The following is a 17,928-nucleotide window of genomic DNA, read 5'->3' as shown; positions in this document are numbered from 1 at the left end:
CACAGCTGCCCTCGCCCCCCTGCGTATCCAAGCTGGGTGAGGACGCCACTGAGAAGGAGACGCATCTCACACTCACTCTCCTTTAAAACATGTACTTGGCTCAGCGGAGAGCTGCCCTTTGAAACCCCAACCAAGAGTCTCAAGGTGTCACCAGGAACTCGGAAATATCCTACAATCACTCCTTCATATCCAGCAGGGAATGGCGGAGGGGGCAGAAGTCACACACAAGGCAAATGACTTTGGACAGCTCTGATTTTAAAGTGGATCCTGCTCCTGAAATGTGCCGCGAACATGGACAATTTCACCATAAAAACCGAGCACACAGGCCAAGCCCTTCCCTTAAAGAAAGCTCAAAACTGCTGCCCCTGACTGCAATCCCACCGCCCCTGCTGAAAGTGTCCTGGACGACCACAGTCAGGCCACGTGTCTGTTCGGTGGACAGAGGCTCCATTTTAATCTCATTTGGTTTGAATTTCATAATATCCTGAAAGGTGTTGGCAGATTACCAGTGAGAAGGAGGCACACAAGTAGCATACTGTCAACCAAGCCAGAAGCAGGAAGGCATTTCCACTTTCCCAATAACACTCCAGCAAATGCCACACGCAGGGCCCGTCCTGGTCAAGAATAAACCAATCTAGGGGCAGCGACGAAGAAGCAAATCCAGCTGGCCAAACACAATCGCCTGGAGCTCAGAAAGCTTCATGAAGAAACGCAGAACCATCTCCACTGACTGAGGTCTGTCCAGAAGAAAGAAAATTCAAAAGGAAAAGCCACAGAGGTACACCTGGACAGTAGGCTTAAACTATTTGAACTTGGCATCTTACTGGGACAAGTAAGTTTTCACATCTGTCATCACTGAATGCCTGCAAAACCGTGGTATCTTGCAAAACGGAATTTGCGGTCCTTACGTTTTTTAAAACAACTAACATTTTAAAATCAAGTACATAAAATTCAGTTACGAAATGTAGGATATGTGGCGCCTGGGTGGCTCAGTCGGTAAACCGTCCGAATTCAGCTCGGGTCATAATCTCTCACGGTCCGTGAGTTCGAGCCCCGCGTCGGGCTCTGTGCTGACAGCTCGGAGCCTGGAGCCTGTTTCGGATTCTGTGTCTTCCTCTCTCTCTGCCCCTCCCCTGTTCACACTCTGTCTCCCTCTCTTTCAAAAATAAACAAACATTAAAAAAAAAAAATTTATTAAATAAATAAAATGTAGGCTATGCCCAATGTCTTAAAGAAAACAAAAAATCTCAGGAAACTGAGTTCCTTCCCTCCAACACAAAACAGGTCCATGAACCCTCACCAACTCTTCACACGTAGTGCCACACAGCCACACTCCTGAAATATACCTTCGTTCCCTCACGCTCTATGAGTCAGGGTTATGGTAATGGTCATGTAGCCATTAAACTTTTTATTACTGGTCTACAATTAATTATTGGTATAAAAAGCAGTATACAGGTATGATGGAATCAGTAATAAAATTAATAAGCATGTGCAAATCTATAATTTGGTTTCTTTTTTAAAAAAGAACAACAAAGCTCAGTAATATACGTTCTAAATTCACAGCACACAATAACTGGCTTGAGGAATGTTTCTCTGAATCTAGAGTGAGCAGCAGATCTAAAATCTGGGGGACGAGGGGGAAAGTCTTTCCAACCTGAACATCAAAAAAAGATTTTCCTACTTTTGGCCTGCATCCAAGTCCTCTTGCAGAATATTCCGGAAATCGTTTGGCTCACTTCTGCCCCTTATCATTACCAGATAGTTTCTCAGCTCGTATATCCAGCTCGCTAACCTTCGAAAATCTGGAACGGTCTCCTAAATTTAAGAAGGGGGCGGGGAGGATGCAGGGAAAAAGGAGGGCGCGGAAAGAGGCAGGGTTTCCAAAATGGACATTTGCAGGAGAAGGACAAGAGCTTGCTGTAACCACTGTTGTCGACAGCTCTCTGCGGCTGACACCAAGGGAGAAGAATCTGATTTGGTACGATAAATCTGCACCCCGGTCTGAAGGCCAGGGGACACATGAGTTTGACACAGCATGGCAAAAGCTTATATAGGAAGTACTTCACTTCCTATTCTAACAAACCCACAAAGCTGTGGATAAAGATATGAGGCCTGCACCAAAAAAAAAAAAAAAAAAAAAGGCAAGAAAGTGCCAGACGTCAGCTTTTGGTTTTCCCAGGTAGTTCCGCAGGGTCTGGGAGCGAGAAGCCAGCTGGCTAGAGAGGCACCCGGCTGGAAGCAAGGCCCTGAGACGGCACCAGAGCCTAAGGCGCCACGGGATGGGCTGGGGGGGGGGGGGGGGGGGCAGAGCTTTAAAACAGCGCCACGAGTGACTAACAGAGGTCATGTGAAATAGGGAGGGAGGTGAGCTGCACTTGGAAAGGTGCCAGGGCGAGTGGAGAGAGCCCACAGACCTGGCTCCGACTCCCGCCCCACCCTGCCCAGCTGTGTGGGACATGCTTGATCTCTGAAGCCCCAACTTCCTCATCTGCAAAACTCAGCTGCCACACAAAGTCACCGTGAGGAAAATCATGACTAGGAACGTACAACTTTTGAGAGACTAAGATTTAAGGCTTTCATCTGGTCAATAGAAGGCTTCGGGCAGCTTTAAAAATGGAGTTTACAAAAAAAGGTACTTTGGCTTGGAGCCCTCCTAAAGGAATGTCACGTAACACTGGCCAGGAAGTGAGAGGGGCAGGCCCTGGTCTTGGGCCATCTCCACAGAGCTGGCAGAGCTGAAGACAGAGACTGGGGGGTGGGGGTGGGGGCCTTAAGGCGCGCGCGCACACACACACACACACACACACACACACACACACACCCCTCTGCTGCCTCCCAGGATCTCTCAGGACAGGACAGCCACTATGGGCCTACTCACGTTAAGGCCATGGAGCCACCAGCTGCCACCAGAACAGAAGACTGATGCATCTGAAACTCTGGCAGAGCAGCAGGGGCAAAGGACAGGACGGGACACAGTCTCCCTAAGGAGGTTCCAGGGCAGTGCAAGGTGTGGGATTCTCAATAAACTGGCAGGGGCCCCTTCGCAACACGAAGCTACCAGAAAGGACGGCCGGTCTTTCCTCTGCTGCGCCTGTGGCCTTTTTGCTCAGGTCCACTCCATATGGTAGCAGGATGCGGGCCTGTATTTCAACCCTCAACCCTGCTCTGTGAGGACTTCTTTAAAAATCAGAGTAGGGGCGCCTGGGTGGCGCAGTCGGTTAAGCGTCCGACTTCAGCCAGGTGACGATCTCGCGGTCCGTGAGTTCGAGCCCCGCGTCAGGCTCTGGGCTGATGGCTCGGAGCCTGGAGGCTGTTTCCGATTCTGTGTCTCCCTCTCTCTCTGCCCCTCCCCGGTTCATGCTCTGTCTCTCTCTGTCCCAAAAATAAATAAAAAAAAAAAAAAAAAACGTTGAAAAAATCAGAGTAATCACCTGGATGCTCGAATACTTTGTTGCTCCTATGCATAAAGGAGGCTTGGATTATGGGCTAAACCTCCCTCATTATACAGATATCTGAATTTGACTGCTTTTAAAGTCAACCCACCAGCGCACGGCACAGAATTCAAACCCGAATGTCCCGCCCCCTGGTAAGCTGTCACCGGTGTCCCAGAAAACCCTCCCAGACCCCGTGCCATTCTTCCGAGCCCCAACCACAGGGGCGATCTGCCCTCCTGGGTGCCAGGCAGTCAACTCAGCTGCGGGACGGCAGTGAGGCCACTGTCGGGCATTCTTCACTAGGCCGGCGAGGTTCACATGGGAGAAAAGGCGCTGCTTTGAAGATGCCAGGCTCCAACGTCAGACTGACACACACAGCTCAGCAGGACCTAACACCCGACCGGGAAAAGGAACCACACACACACAGGGCGCTCAGTCAGTGCCGGGGTGGGCATCGCCTCCGTGAGATCACTTAAGTAGGTCAACGCTAGCTCATCTCGGCCTTACGAGCTCTTAGAAGAACAAGGGCAAGTCTGTGGCCCACACTTCTGCTGACCGGTCTGCAAACACCATCACCCAACTTCACCCAATCCGTACAGGCCCCCTGTCCGTGCTGTGCCCCCTGCAGACACAGCACGATGGCCCTTTGAGGTCCATGACCTTGCCTCCTGTCACCAGCTCAGGAAGTGGCTGAGCCAGCCCTCCAAAGAGGCCTGTCCAGCCTCGGAGCACAGGCCACCTCCGCCACAGGGCCACAGTAAAAGCGTCACCAACGTGAATGTGACCTGAAGAGAAAAGGCCGCTGTTTGCTTAACTGCTACCCTCGGCAGAGATCGTGCTTCTTAGTTCGCTGTAGAAGTTAAGATAGAAACTCCCATGTTTCCATCAAGTCTACCTTGATGGCTTACCTGCATGGTCCTCACACATTGTGCCTTCCCTCACCTCACTAAGGCCCATGCTTCACGGCACCCTGGCCACCAGACTCGTCCCCTACTTGGGGACAGCACCCCGAGTTTTGCTTCCTCTGTCTTCTCCTTCCTTCTCTCCCTTCACCCTGGGTCACCAACCTTCCTCTCCGTGCTGGACCACTCCCTTCAGCGTACAAACCTACCGTGCTACACCCCACTTTTTTAAAAAAATTTTTTATGTTTATTTATTTTTGAGAGACAGAGAGAGACAGAGCATGAGTCAGGGAGGGGCAGAGAGAGAGAAAGAGAGACACAGAATCCGAAGCAGGCTCCAGGCTCTGAGCTGACAGCAGGGAGCCCGATGCGGGGCTCAAACCCACACACTGTGACATCATGACCTGAGCAGAAGTCAGACACTCGACCGACAGAGCCACCCAGGCACCACTACACCCCACTTTTTACGACACTCTCCCTTGATCCCACAAGCCAGAGCAGCCACCAGCCACCGCTCTGATCCCTTTACAGCAAACTCCAGACCTACTGTCCCCGTGTCCTGTGCTCTCACATTCCCTCAAAGCCAATCGGGCTTTCACCAACACCTCCATCGTCACCACCAAAGACCTCTCTCTGTGCTGCCAAAGCCAACGGTCACTTTTCCGCCTTTGTGGTAGTCGGTGCTCCCACCTGACACGCCTGACCACTTCCTTCGTCCAGCCCGGTCTTCCCTGGCCTTCCGGGACATCGCGCTCTCTTGGTTCCCGTCCCAGGCCCCTGGCATCTCTTCGTCAGCCTCCCCGGCAGGTCCCCCAGCATCTGTACCTCAGACTCCGCCTCCACCACTGCCTAAGTACTCGCTCCAGTGCTCCCGATACAGTGCTCCTGATACGCAGTGGCCCCCAAACAGACAGCCCCAGCCCGAGGGACTGCCCTCACCCCGAAGGCACAGCTCGGGGGTCCACTTGAGCTCCACCCTGGATGCCAGGGGGCATCCCCACAGCGACACGGCCAAGCCGAACACCCCGTCTTCCCCGCAACACAACTCCACAACTCCACCGCAACACAACTTCCAACTGCACAGACCGAACCTCTCTCTCTCTCTCCTCGCATCCCGAAGCCATCATCAGCCCCACCTTCAAAATATCCAACTCCCACCACTTCTCACTACACCCTTTGCTACAACCCCCATCCGACCTGCTATAACTTCTAACCTGGTCTATCAAAAATCCCAGCTTCCCCCTTTTGGCCACCCCCTACGTCACTCCCGGGCTCAAAATCCTCCCAGCCCGCCCCCCCCAACCCCGTCCCTCACTACAAGGGCCTATGGGACCCGGTCCCCAGCTACTTCTTCCTTCCAGTCCTCTCCTGCTCCCTCCGGCACTCATGCTGCTCTGGCCCCAACGGCCCCTCTGCCACGCCCTAGCCACGTCAGCCGTGCTCCCCTCCAGAGCACCTGACACGGGGTCCCCCGCTCAAGGCACTTCCTCCGTGCTCTCCGCTTGCACAGCCTCTTGGAAACGGCCCCACCCGCGGCTCATCCCTCCCCCAGTGTCAACCAAAGGGCCAACTCTAGAAGACAGAAAAGAGAAGCCACACTGGCTTCCCACTGTGCCTGCGGTGAGTAAACATCTGCGGCAGGGCAGGCGGCAGGTGGAGGAGGGTCGGAGGAACCGCGAGGGTGACTCAGTGGAGACGCACCCTTGTCACCCTTGTCACTCGTAGGAACTCACTTCTTCAGGACTTCCATTCTGGTGGTTTGGTTTTCTGTTTTCAGACAGGGGGCGAAGAGCAGGAAGTCTTGGGGGGCAGACTGTTTCCAGGACAAGGCATCGGTGTACAAGGCGGAGCTGGTTTCAGAGCGAAGCTGACGTCTGACGCCAACAAATGAAATTCACACCCGGTCCAAATCCGCCGGGCCCGTCTACGCCTCAGTGGGCTCTCCACGCGCACAGGTTAGTACCACACACACACACACGTGCGTGCGGAGAGTATTTACGGCACCCAAGCACGAAGGCTCCGATTGAAAAGACACCTCCTCAACCTTCCTCCCAGGCCGCCCACCGGCAACCACATCTCAAAGGCCACTTGTCACCGCTCCCACATTTCGTAATCTCTCCGTCCATACCCTGCACCAAAACTAAGGTTGATACGGTCACAGCCTAATTTCCACAGGTCCCCTCGCTCGCCGTGAGCCGAAATACTCAGAAGAATCTGCTCCCTCCGCCCAAGCAGGCCGCCCTCCCTCCCTCTGTCTACTCGAGGGCACAGCTGCCCCAGGGGATCTAAAAGCACACAAAAGTGAACAGGAAAATCCCACCAAAGATCTCTGGCTGATCTGAAGGGTAGGTTCTGTGCTCGCAGGAAGGAGAGCGACTGGCATTTCCGCCACCGTGGCCCCCCGCACCCACTAACACAAGGACGAAAATAGGCAGATGACACACGGCTCGGGGCACCTCAAGGACCCAGCCAGCTGTACAGCACAGTGGACTTCAGGAAGTGCTCTCACCTCCCCCACCCCGGCCCGCCGTCTGGCTCCCCGCCCCCACCTACAGCACACAGCCTGGGACCCAGGGCCCACTCCCCCTGCAGGGGGAGCGGGGGGAGGGGTGAGGACCAGCCGCTCCGGACCCGCTGACACCCCCCCAACCCCCCCCACCCCCCGGGGCGGGCGGGAGTCAGCTGGGCCTCTCACCCCTCCAGGAGATGGCCGGGGAGGCCGGTTCTGCAGGGCTGCGGCCACCCCCAGGGAAGGCAGACCAGCCAAGGAAACGGCAGGGGAGGACCCGGGCCCGCAGGCCATATGGCATCTGCATCGGCCCAAAGCCCACACCTCCTATCATCAAGCTTCTCCTTGTCCGAGGGAATCTGAGTTGGGCTTTTCCCCAACTCACAACTGAAGGAATCCTGAAGGATGCATACTTCACAACCACAGAATTCTGGATGCAAAATGGACCCCGAGAATCACACAGTCTGATGATTTTTCAACTTCTTCAAAGGATGGAAACATTTCTTTCTCAAAAGGACTCTTCAGTGGAGCGCCACTGTGGAAATCGGCTACAGAAGAGACGCTCTCTGGTTGAGGCAGAAACCCCACGGCACTAACGGAGAACCCGGGGCGGGTGGGGGAGTGAGGGGGGGGGTGCAGAGTAAGAGGCTAAAAACATCACGGAGACAATGCAACGTTAAACAGACAAAACGTAATCACCGCCGCCACCGTTTCTGAACACTGAGGAGGGGGCAGGCACTGAAATTCTCTAATTCTCAAACCAGCCCCGAAAACTCGTCCAGCACCCTGATTTGGCACAAAAGGAAATCAAGGTCTGTAAGGATCAGTGACTGGCCTGAGACCTTATAACTAGTAAAGAGAGGAGTCCAATTTCCAAACCAGGATGGCCACTTCCAGAATGAACGGCCCTCTCTTGCAAAGGAAACTGAGATCCAGAGAAAAGAGATCTGCCACAGCCAACTCCGTAATCCAGCTCCTAGGAGAACACACTGCACTTGGCCAAATGCAGTGAACACAGGGTTTATCAGCTATCTCCTGGCAGGCTCAGGCGGGGGGGGGGGGGGGGGGGGGGAATACCTGGGAAGGCAGAAATTCCCAAGATTTGAAGAGCAGACAGGGAGATACAGCAGCCAGAGGCCCGCCCTGCCCATCCCCCAAGCTCCCCCCAAACCACTCAGAGCCAAGATCCAACAACTGCTGCCAGCCCTACCCTGCACAGCTGCACTAGGACAAGCAACAAATGTCCCAAAGGAGACGTACTGCAAAGACCACAGTCAAGAATCACCAGTCATCAGAAGGGCACCGCCATGAAAACGAGAGGGCAAACTCCAGCAGAAGACCCAGGGCCCAAGGAAGGAGAAGTGACAGAGCAAGGAGAGCACAACTTTCCAACCCATCTTCCCAGAAATGATGAAAGCTGCACGGCCGTGAAGACAGGTGGGGTCACAGGCAGCTCTGGATACATATCAACTGGAGACCTTGTGAAAACGAAGAATTAAAAAATTAAAAAGTTTAAGAACCTATGAGCAACAGATTGGCTAAACTGGGAGACAGGAAGCAAGACATTCTTCTGGAACTCTGTTCATGGCAGTAGCCAGATACAAAGTATAAAAGACCAGTGGAGCAAGACAAAGAGTAAGTTACAATAAAGAAAAGCTGAACAGCACAATAAAAGACACTTTGACCCAAAGGGAGAAGAGTTGTTCCAAACACACAGAACACTCCCAACTTGACTAGGTGCTAGGCCACAGGGGAAATGTCACTAAATTCCACCACGTTTACTAGCCACAGTGGGGAAGGGAGGGGGGGACAGGGAGGGGAAGGGGGAGGCAGGGCGGGAAGGGGGAGGGAGCCATTTACCTAGGGGAAAAAAGATTCTAAAAAATTAGTGGGTCCCGGAAGTTGAAATAGTTAAACTTTTGCGTCCTGAAAGAAAATATTTAAAATTTAAGGATTAAAAAAAAACTATGTAACAAACCTCTGAGTGGTACAGTCCTCAGAACAAAGAAACATATAGCTTTAAATTCATCTCATGTTACGTAAAATGATTTAAAATAAAAGATCTAAGCTTTTCAATGAAATTACCAATAGAGAGCAGAAATTAATAAAATTGAAAATAAATGGTGAGAGAGACGGTGAATGTAAAACGGTAGTTCTTTTAAAGACTGAAAAGGGTAAACAAATCTTTAGTAAGTATGAAGAAAAAAGTGCACAATTAAAATCAGAATATTTTTTAACTTACCTAGAGATACAAAGGGTTATTGTCAAAACTAGAAGGTAGCATGCTACGTTTTTATATACGAATGTGAAATTAACATGACAACTTCCTAGAAAATATGGAGTTTCGGTCAACTGGCTCAAGAAAAAGTTGCAAATCTAACTAGCTAAATAAAGAGGATAAAACTGAAACCATAATCAAAACTCCTCCCCCACTGTACTCTACCTCCTCAAAGACACCAGACCCAGAGAGCTTTACTGGTGAGTTCTACCAAAATTTAAGTAAGAGAACATGCCCATCTTACACAAAACTGCTCCACAACATATAAAATACTAAAAGCTTCCTAGCTCTTTCCACAAAGCAAACATGCTCTCGATGCTAAACTCAGCCAAGAACAGCATGGCAAAGAAAATTACAGTCCAATCTCACTAAAACACAGCTATAAGCATCCTATATAAAATACTAGCAAACAGAACTAGATGTATTCATGGAAGAAATAAACGTTCACCTTCTCCTCACATCATACATAAAAATTAACCCCCCCCCCCAAAAAAAAACTGATCCTAGGGCTAAACATAGAAGTTAAAACTATAAAACTTCCAGACAACCATAAGAGAAAATCTGTTTGACCTTTGAGTAGACCAATGGTTCTCAACTGGAAGTAATTTTGGCCACCAGCAGCCATTTAAAATGTCTGAAGATATGTTGTCTGTCATAACTGGGAGGGCGGGGGAGGGAGAGGGGTCCCTCCTGGCATCTAGCGAGTAGAGGTCAGGGATGCTATGTAACATCCTATAATGTACAAGAGCCCCCATGACAGAGAATTACCCAGCCTAAACATCAATACAGTTAAGGTTGCGAAACTTTAGGGCAAGTAAAGATTTCTTAAGCTGCAAAAAAAAAACAAAAAACACAAACCATTAAAAAAAAAAAAAAAAAGATAATGGGAATGCAAGCTGGTGCAGCCGCTCTGGAAACGAGTCTGGAGGTGCCTCAAAAAACTAAAAATACAACTACCCTACAACCCAGCAACTGCACTACTAGGCATTTATCCAAGGGATACAGGGGTGCTGTTTCGAAGGGGCACATGCACCCCCATGCTTATAGCAGCACTATCAACAACAGCCAAAGTATGGAAAGAGCCCAAAGGTCCATCGATGGATGAATGGATAAAGAAGATGTGGTATATATATACATACATACATACATACACACACACACACACACACACACACACACACACACACACACACACAATGGAGTATTACTCAGCGATCAAAAAGAATGAAATCTTGTCATTTGCAACTACATGGATGGAACTGGAGGGTATTATGCTAAGTGAAATTAGTCAATTAGAGAAAGACAAATATCATATGACTTCACTCATATGAGGACTTTAAGAGACAAAACAGATGAACATAAGGGAAGGGAAACAAAAATAATATAAAAACAGGGAGGGGAACAGAACAGAAGAGACTCATAAATATGGAGAACAAACTGAGGGTTACGGGAGGCGTTGTGAGAGGCGGGATGGGCTAAATGGGTAAGAGGCACTAAGGAATCTACTCCTGAAATCATTGTCGCACTATATGCTAACTAATTTGGGTGTAAATTTAAAAAAATAAAAAATAGAATTAAAAAATAAAAATAAATTAGCAAACAAAAAAGATAAATTGAAGTTCATCAAAATGAAAAAATATCTGTTGACAAAGTGTACATTAAGAAAATGAAAAGGTAAGCCAAAGACTGGAAAAAATATTCATAGTACACAGTACACATACCTAAGGACTTGTACTCAGAATACATAAAGAGCTCTTAAAACTCATTAAGATGACCACTGCCCCCCCACCCACCCACACACACAAAACTTTGTCAGGGGGGAGGGTGGTGACAAAAGACTGGTTTTAATAAAGAGACATTGCTGAAGACCGTCCAAATGGTCAATAAACACAAGGAAGATGTTCAACATCATTAGACATTCCAATAAATACGAGGAAAGATATCCGACACCATGAATCGGGGACACGGAAATTAAAACCACACTGAGATACACTGCAAACCCACTAGAATGACTAAAACTAAAACTGGTAAGATCAAGCGTTGACCAGGACACTGAACTGGAACTCTCACGCGTGGCTTGTGGGAATGCAAAATGGACACTCACTTCTGAATACAGCTTGACAGCTCTCAGGGTGAAACACCATACGTTGAACAATTCCACGCCTGTGTATCTACTCAAGAGAAAAATGAATGCACAAGTCCACAAGGACTCGTTTGCAAACACTCAACAGCTGTATTCATACCAGCCGAAAACTGGTTAACACCTAGATTTTTCCTAAACCAAAGAGAAAAATCAAAACTAAGATTACACTATTTAAAATTAACAAGAATAAGGAGAGAAGGGTGTGCATGGTTGCTGCCTCCCTAGGGAGAGCAGTCGCGGCCAGCACAAACTTCTAGGATTCCGATGCGCCGCTCCATTTGTGATGTCTCCATTCCGGCTCTGGCTCCTCCTAATTTTCCCTCTGCTTAAGAAATTACTGGAAAATAACTGAATCCTGCGTCACCTTGCAAGGATCAAACATGAGGAGACACAATCAGCATAAGTCCAGGCCTCTGTCCCTCACTGGTCATGAGTCAGCTATGAGGAAGGCACAAAGGGGCCACAGGTATTCCACCTTCGCATACACCATCACTGGCCAGTGGGGGCATTACCAAGAGACAGACCTCTGTGGCTAGGACAACAAAAAGGAAGAAAACAAAAAAAGAAGTAACCAGCAAAGTAATGAGGTACTTTCTGCCGCAAAGTCCCAGTTCTGATACCCTACTGAATCATCTGCCCAGCTCAATACAGTTTTACATGTGCCAAGATCAAAATACAGATGAGAACATCTGAATCATTTTTCTCAGCCCCATCTTTTAAAACTCTTTCTATGAAACACTGATAAAAGGTGGGAAATCCAATCAGGAATTCATTTCCTGGGAATCTGTCAGGACGCTGCTCTAAGAATCAATGCATGAGGTCTAATGCACCCATAATTTAACCATCTTGGGCTTCTCCCCACACTTATTGTTGCAAGAAATGTACACACACAAATGCATGCGGTCCAGGTTTAACATGTGGCCCAAATCAAGCATATAAGCATTGTTCCTTCAGAAAAATCGCAGGGAAAAAAAAAATCTCCTTAGAGACAGCAACCAAACCAACCCCAACTCCCGGCTGGCCTCGTTATTCTCTTGTTCTTGATATAATAAAAACTTTCCAGCGTTTGTACCCAAACAACTGGGAGGAAACTTGTTCTGAATAAATTATAAAGTATTTTACTTAAGTCATGCAGCCCAATGCATTATTTTATAACTAGTACAAACTATTAAGACCTCACTTACTAAGGATGTTAACACCTAAACAAACAGGAAACTCACCTACTACCTACGATGCAAGACGGCATTTTACAAAGTGTAAATCCCAGAGCGATGAGTAAAGCTACTGACGAGCAGAGAGCATTTTGGTCACTTTGGGTGACTTCTGGCGACTCTGCGAGGCCTGGCTTCTGCCCTACCCCCCCTTGTTCTCACTGTTCCAGCCCTACTGACCTCCAAACATTCCTCACCGGCATTAACACTCCTCCTTCCTCAGGACCTCTGTACATGGCCAGACCCACAGCCACTCACACCGGCCTCGGGAAATGCCTTCTTTCTGCTAGCACACTGCCTCCCAAAAAAACAGCTGAGTGACTAAAAATCACCAACTTCTTCCACAGCACAGGACTCACCCGGCACGGCAATGCTCTCGAGTCTTAGAAAACACACGACTGACTTGCTCTAACGAGAAGCACATTGAGCACTGCGTAGAGCCAGACACACTTCGGGAACATCGCCTTTTTCGTCCCTGTTTTCCAGTGCACAACTCACAGAGACCAGTTCTGTCCCCCAGGTGCACAGATGCAGTTAAAGATCCTGCTGAAATAGCTCTCTGTGTTGCCGGCATCCCTCCCGGTAACTAACTGCACCAGGGACGGGACCCCTGCCACCGCCTTACCCCAGGAGAGAGCAGGGCCGCGGCTGGCCCCAAGGTCTGCCCTCACCCTGGGGACCTCACCAGGTGACCTGCAGGCAGCCCTGAAGCAGACTCGACCTCCCTCGTGTTGGTTCTAAGGGACTGCAGATGAAAAGTGCCTTCTCTGGTTCTAGAGAGCTGGGCTTCACAGAAGTTGCTTCCCAGGATCCAACTCTATTATTTCGAGATGATGAAAATTTACTGCAGGGCTCTAGTTAAAGCTGTACAGTGTCTGGGCACTCCCCACCTGTGGCGTGGATGGCGGGTGTCTGGGGACTGCCCTAGGCACCAAGCCACCGCGAACAAGACAATTTCCAATGGAAAACTGTGTTCTGTGTTGCGAACAAGCAATTTACAAATACTTGGAATGTAATCCTTGAGTCTACTGGGGACGTCTACCTAGGGTCTGCTATCACTTGACCAAGCTACGCAAAGAGTAATACTTGGAGCGGTCTAGTTTTCATACTCCCTACTGGAGATCTGGGTGGGTTATTCACATTTGAGCCAATGGACACCCAGAGGTGGAATAAAAAGGCAGTTGAACACACGCTGCTTTGGTGATACTTAGCAGAACTTTTCATACTGGATTAAAAAAATCATCAGCTCTGGGGCACCCGGGTGGCTCAGTCGGTTAAGCGTCCGACTTCAGCTCAGGTCATGATCTCAAAGCTTGTGGATTGGAGCCCCGCGTTGGGCTCTCTGCTGCCAGCACAGAGCCCGCTTCAGATCCTCTGTCCTCTCTCTGCCCCTCCCCGGCTAGCACTCTCCCTCTCAAAAATAAAGACATTAAAAACAAATTATCAGCTCCCATTCGTACTCTTCAAATATACGCTAGAGTCAAGGAACTTTTAGCCAGTGTTATCTCATAAAAATACACAGATTTTTTACACACACACACACACACACACACACCCACCCAAAAGTTGTAACAAGCATTTAAGCCAAGATATTCATTTAAAACAGGAACAAATAGGAACATTTTCATTTGGCAGAATATGGAGTTTAAAGCTGAGATTATGCAGGGCTCTGGAGAAGTCTCAACGCAAAACCACAGAGCGGTAACAGGGAAAAGAAATGTGTGCAAGCACACCCCTGAATTAACTGGGAGATTTGCTGTCCTACAGAACTCTGGCAGAAAAAGTAAACACGCCAACTTTAAAGGCATTCTGAGACTGCAGAGGACACATTTATCACACTAACAGCACACATCACCCAAGAGCACTCTCTAGCATTTGCTAAGTTAAAGATACAAAGGCCATTGCCTACTGGACCCAGAGGCCATGTTCCACTCGCAGATGAGGCTGTGAGGACTAACGTAATGCGAAACTAAGGGCCCCTTGCCTCAGCCACTATGTATGGGTCTGCGCTTGAAGCCAACTTTAACCTTAGCTCTTAAAAGATAAATTCCAATTTGCTAACAAGTCCAAGACTTCAATACCACTAGCCCAGCTGAGTTAATTTCCTATGGAGAGGGCTGCTCACAGCAGCCATTATTCCAAAACCTTCTTTAAACGCAAGCTGCAGCCTGACCTTGAAGAAGCTGCCCCCCTTTTGTGTGTACCATGCACCATGCTCATTACGGTGTAATATGTATGTGAGGAGGCAGCCTGCCTAAAAATGAATGTGCAGTGAACCCTCCATCCGACTGTCCCCCCAGCCCACAAAAAAAAAGGGAAGAGAAATAAAGAACATGGCCCTTGCACAGAATTCCTGTTGTGAGCTCGGCCTCACTCTCCTTAGAACAAGCTCTAACCTCAGAGGTACGAATGAGACCGTCTCTGACACAGGGGAAAAACCAGAATCCCATAAACCACACCACAAACTCAAAGTTCAGTTCAAAGCAGGTTCAACTCATTCTGAGAAGGAACCTCCTGGTGCCACTGGGAGCTCTTTGACTGTTTGCTGGTCTTTCTGAGCTCTTCATCCTGCTCCCTTTTTACCAAAGTTTAAAAAATCAATAAAAGTTGGATTTTCTGTCATCCTAAACAGCTCAGAAAAGGTTGGTCAGAAAATCCTCCTAACGGGCAGCTCCCCACCCCCAGGACTCCTGTCCTAACCAGCACAGGGCACTAACAGCCCTCGACGGGTCTAGTGATTATACAATCATGATTCCCAGAGCAAAAGACTCCACTAGAATAATCCACCCTAGAGACAATGACATCATGTGAGCAACTAGACAGGAAGTTAGGCTCGGAGAAGTGAAGGGTAAAGTCTTGAAAGCCAATACAGGATGACCACCCTCCATTCCCTCGATCAAAAAAAAAAAAAAAAAAGTCACCTTCTGCAGAAAAGCTACTTTAAAGAGAACATGGAAAACCTACAAGCAGGAAATCAATCAGCAAATGAAACCAACCCCTCCCACCCCAGTAAGGCCATTCGTGTGGGTGTCCTTCCACACTAAGGGGCCTCTCCAAAGTCCCGCTGGTGGAACTTTGAGAAAAACGTGCAGCGGGAACAAAGCAAAGCTGTAGTTCCTGCGTCCTCCAACTTTCGCAGGCGCACCGCTGTGAGAGGGCAGGCGCTGGGCGGAGGGCGCCCGCAGCGTGTCACCCGGTTGGGTCGGGGCGGCCGGCTGCTCGCACACAAAGCCGCCCGGACTTAGTGACAGCCACAAGTGGCGAGACAGCGGCCCCCCCCCCCCACACCCTGGGCCAGTGCCAGGACGGCGAGTACCCCGCGCCCCCCGCCCGCGCGACCCCTCGGTCTCTCATCCTTCGCCACTATGCGGGCAACTTTCCCTCGGGGACGAGGGAACCCAAACCCGGGCTAAAGGAGACTCGGGGAGCCCAGCCCGCCCGCAGAGCGCCCCAGCCCTCCCCCCCCCCCCCCCCACACACACCAGCCCCGCTGCGCGCCCCGGGCACCTCGAGCGAAGCCTGCGCCCGGGCGGGCCACCCACCTGCACAGCTCGGGGAACTCGGCGCCCTGGGCCCGCGCGGCTCCCGGGGCCAAGACGAGCAGCAGCTGCAGCAGGAGCAGGGAGAGCAGCGGGCAGCCGGCGGGCGCGGGCCCCAGGTGGGCGCTCCGGCCGGCGGCGGCCCCCATCGCGCCCGGCCCTGGCTGCGCGGCGAGCGCGGGGCTAGCGGCGCGCGGCTGCCGGGGGCCGCGCCCGGGACATGGTCGCGCCGCCAGGGCGGAGACTGAGGTGGAGACGGAGAGACGCGCGAGACGAGCGGGAGCGGAGCGGGAGCCCGAGGGGCGCACGGCTCGGCTCGGCTGGGCTCGGCGGCGGCGGCGGCGGCGGCGGCGGCGGCGGCCCCGGAACCGCGTCACGTGACCGCGCCCGGCACCGCCCCCTCCCCCGCCCCGCTCACATGACTCCCTTGTTCAGGTGATCCCCGCCCGCCCCGGCTCCGCCCAGGCCCGGTCACGTGAGCGCGGCACGCGCGGGGCAGGAAGCGGCGCGGCGGGGCGCGGGGCGCAGGTGCGTGGCTTGGGCCTGCGTCCCGGTGGCGGCGGGGTCCGGTGACCCGGGCCTCGCTTAACTCCCTGCGCACACTCTGGGCCGCGTTGTGCGGGCTCCCCAACTTGGAGTTACCGCACCCCAACCTCCACCGACGGCCGGGGAGGGGAAAGTAAGAGGGCTCAGACTTCTCGTGCCCAGCCGTAAATGCCATCGCTCGGCAGCGTTGCTTCGGATCCTTGAGTGGAAACGCACTTTTCCGCTCTGCGGAGCCAGATCGCGGAGCCCTGCGTGGGGTTCCAGCGTCTGTCCGGCAGAGCGAGTTAGACGACCTTCCCCGGCAATGTTTTGCCCCAGCATGGGCTTCCTACATTAAGGAAGGCAGCACAAATATGGGCCCGAAGAATATGAAGGACGCAAAAGTGTAACTGAAGCGAGTGCCACTTAACAAGACTTTATTAATTCCTCTATTCAAGTAATCTGTTGAACCCATACTGTGAATGGCTCTGAGCTGTGCACAGTGAAAATAAGAAATCTGAAGATTTGAACTTAAACTGACCTTCTCTTAGAGCTTTAAAATAAAAGCTACAGGGGCGCCTGGGTGGCGCAGTCGGTTAAGCGTCCGACTTCAGCCAGGTCACGATCTCGCGGTCTGGGAGTTCGAGCCCCGTGTCAGGCTCTGGGCTGATGGCTCAGAGCCTGGAGCCTGTTTCAGATTCTGTGTCTCCCTCTCTCTCTGCCCCTCCCCCGTTCATGCTCTGTCTCTCTCTGTCCCAAAGATAAATAAACGTTGAAAAAAAAATTAAAATAAAAGCTACAGACTAACCACAGTGGTGACGTTCGTCTTTCCTTTAATGCTTACTCCATGCCCAACACTGCTAGCTAGCACTTAAGCATGAATCTGGAAATTGTGACATTGGCACCTTGTTGTACATGAGGAATAGACGCATAAAGATGTTAAGTAACTTATCCAAAAACACTTTTGGGTAAGTGGCAACGCTGGGATTCAAACACATACAAATAATCATGACCCAATAACAGCTAACATTTATTAAGCGGGTAACTGTGTGTGAAGTAGCATTTTGGTGTTTTGACTTAGCTCATTAATCCCAACGAAATCCTATTTTTAAGGTACTTTTATTGCACCCATTTTACAGATGAGGAGACTGAGGCAGAGAGAGATTAACTGCCAGTCATGCAGCTAGTAAGAGAAGGCCTGGGTTTGAGCCAGGTCAGAGAGTGCCAGAATCTGTGATTTTGTCACCATACTATTGGAAGAGTAATATAACCCAAGAAAGGAAAGTGTTGCAGTGGCTCAACGCTGCAGTGGATATCTGGGAGAGCTCAGATATCCAACTGTGGGCATCTAGAAAGGGCTCATATTTTGCAACTCCAGTGTTATAAT

At 50.6% G+C, this 17,928-nt stretch overlaps 1 protein-coding gene across 2 annotated transcripts in view; it reads right to left on the bottom strand.

The window, feature by feature from the left end:
- The window catches only part of IGF2R (insulin like growth factor 2 receptor), a 105,367-nt gene extending 88,975 nt beyond the window's left edge, over positions 1–16,392 (bottom strand). Inside the window, exon 1 of one of the 2 annotated variants that reach the window (XM_047858262.1) lies at positions 16,020–16,392. In XM_047858262.1, coding sequence (XP_047714218.1) covers positions 16,020–16,165 — 146 coding nt within the window. In that variant the 5' untranslated portion in view covers positions 16,166–16,392. The remainder of the gene's footprint in view (positions 1–16,019) is intronic. The other variant, XM_047858261.1, reaches the window with a different exon arrangement.
- Between the last annotated feature and the right edge of the window lie 1,536 nt (positions 16,393–17,928).

Source organism: Prionailurus viverrinus, chromosome B2 (genome assembly GCF_022837055.1).
Source record: "Prionailurus viverrinus isolate Anna chromosome B2, UM_Priviv_1.0, whole genome shotgun sequence".
In the NCBI taxonomy this organism is placed as follows: Eukaryota; Metazoa; Chordata; class Mammalia; order Carnivora; family Felidae; genus Prionailurus; species Prionailurus viverrinus.
The sequence above is the reverse complement of the archived record's forward strand: the minus strand, read 5'-3'. Positions and strand labels throughout refer to the sequence as shown.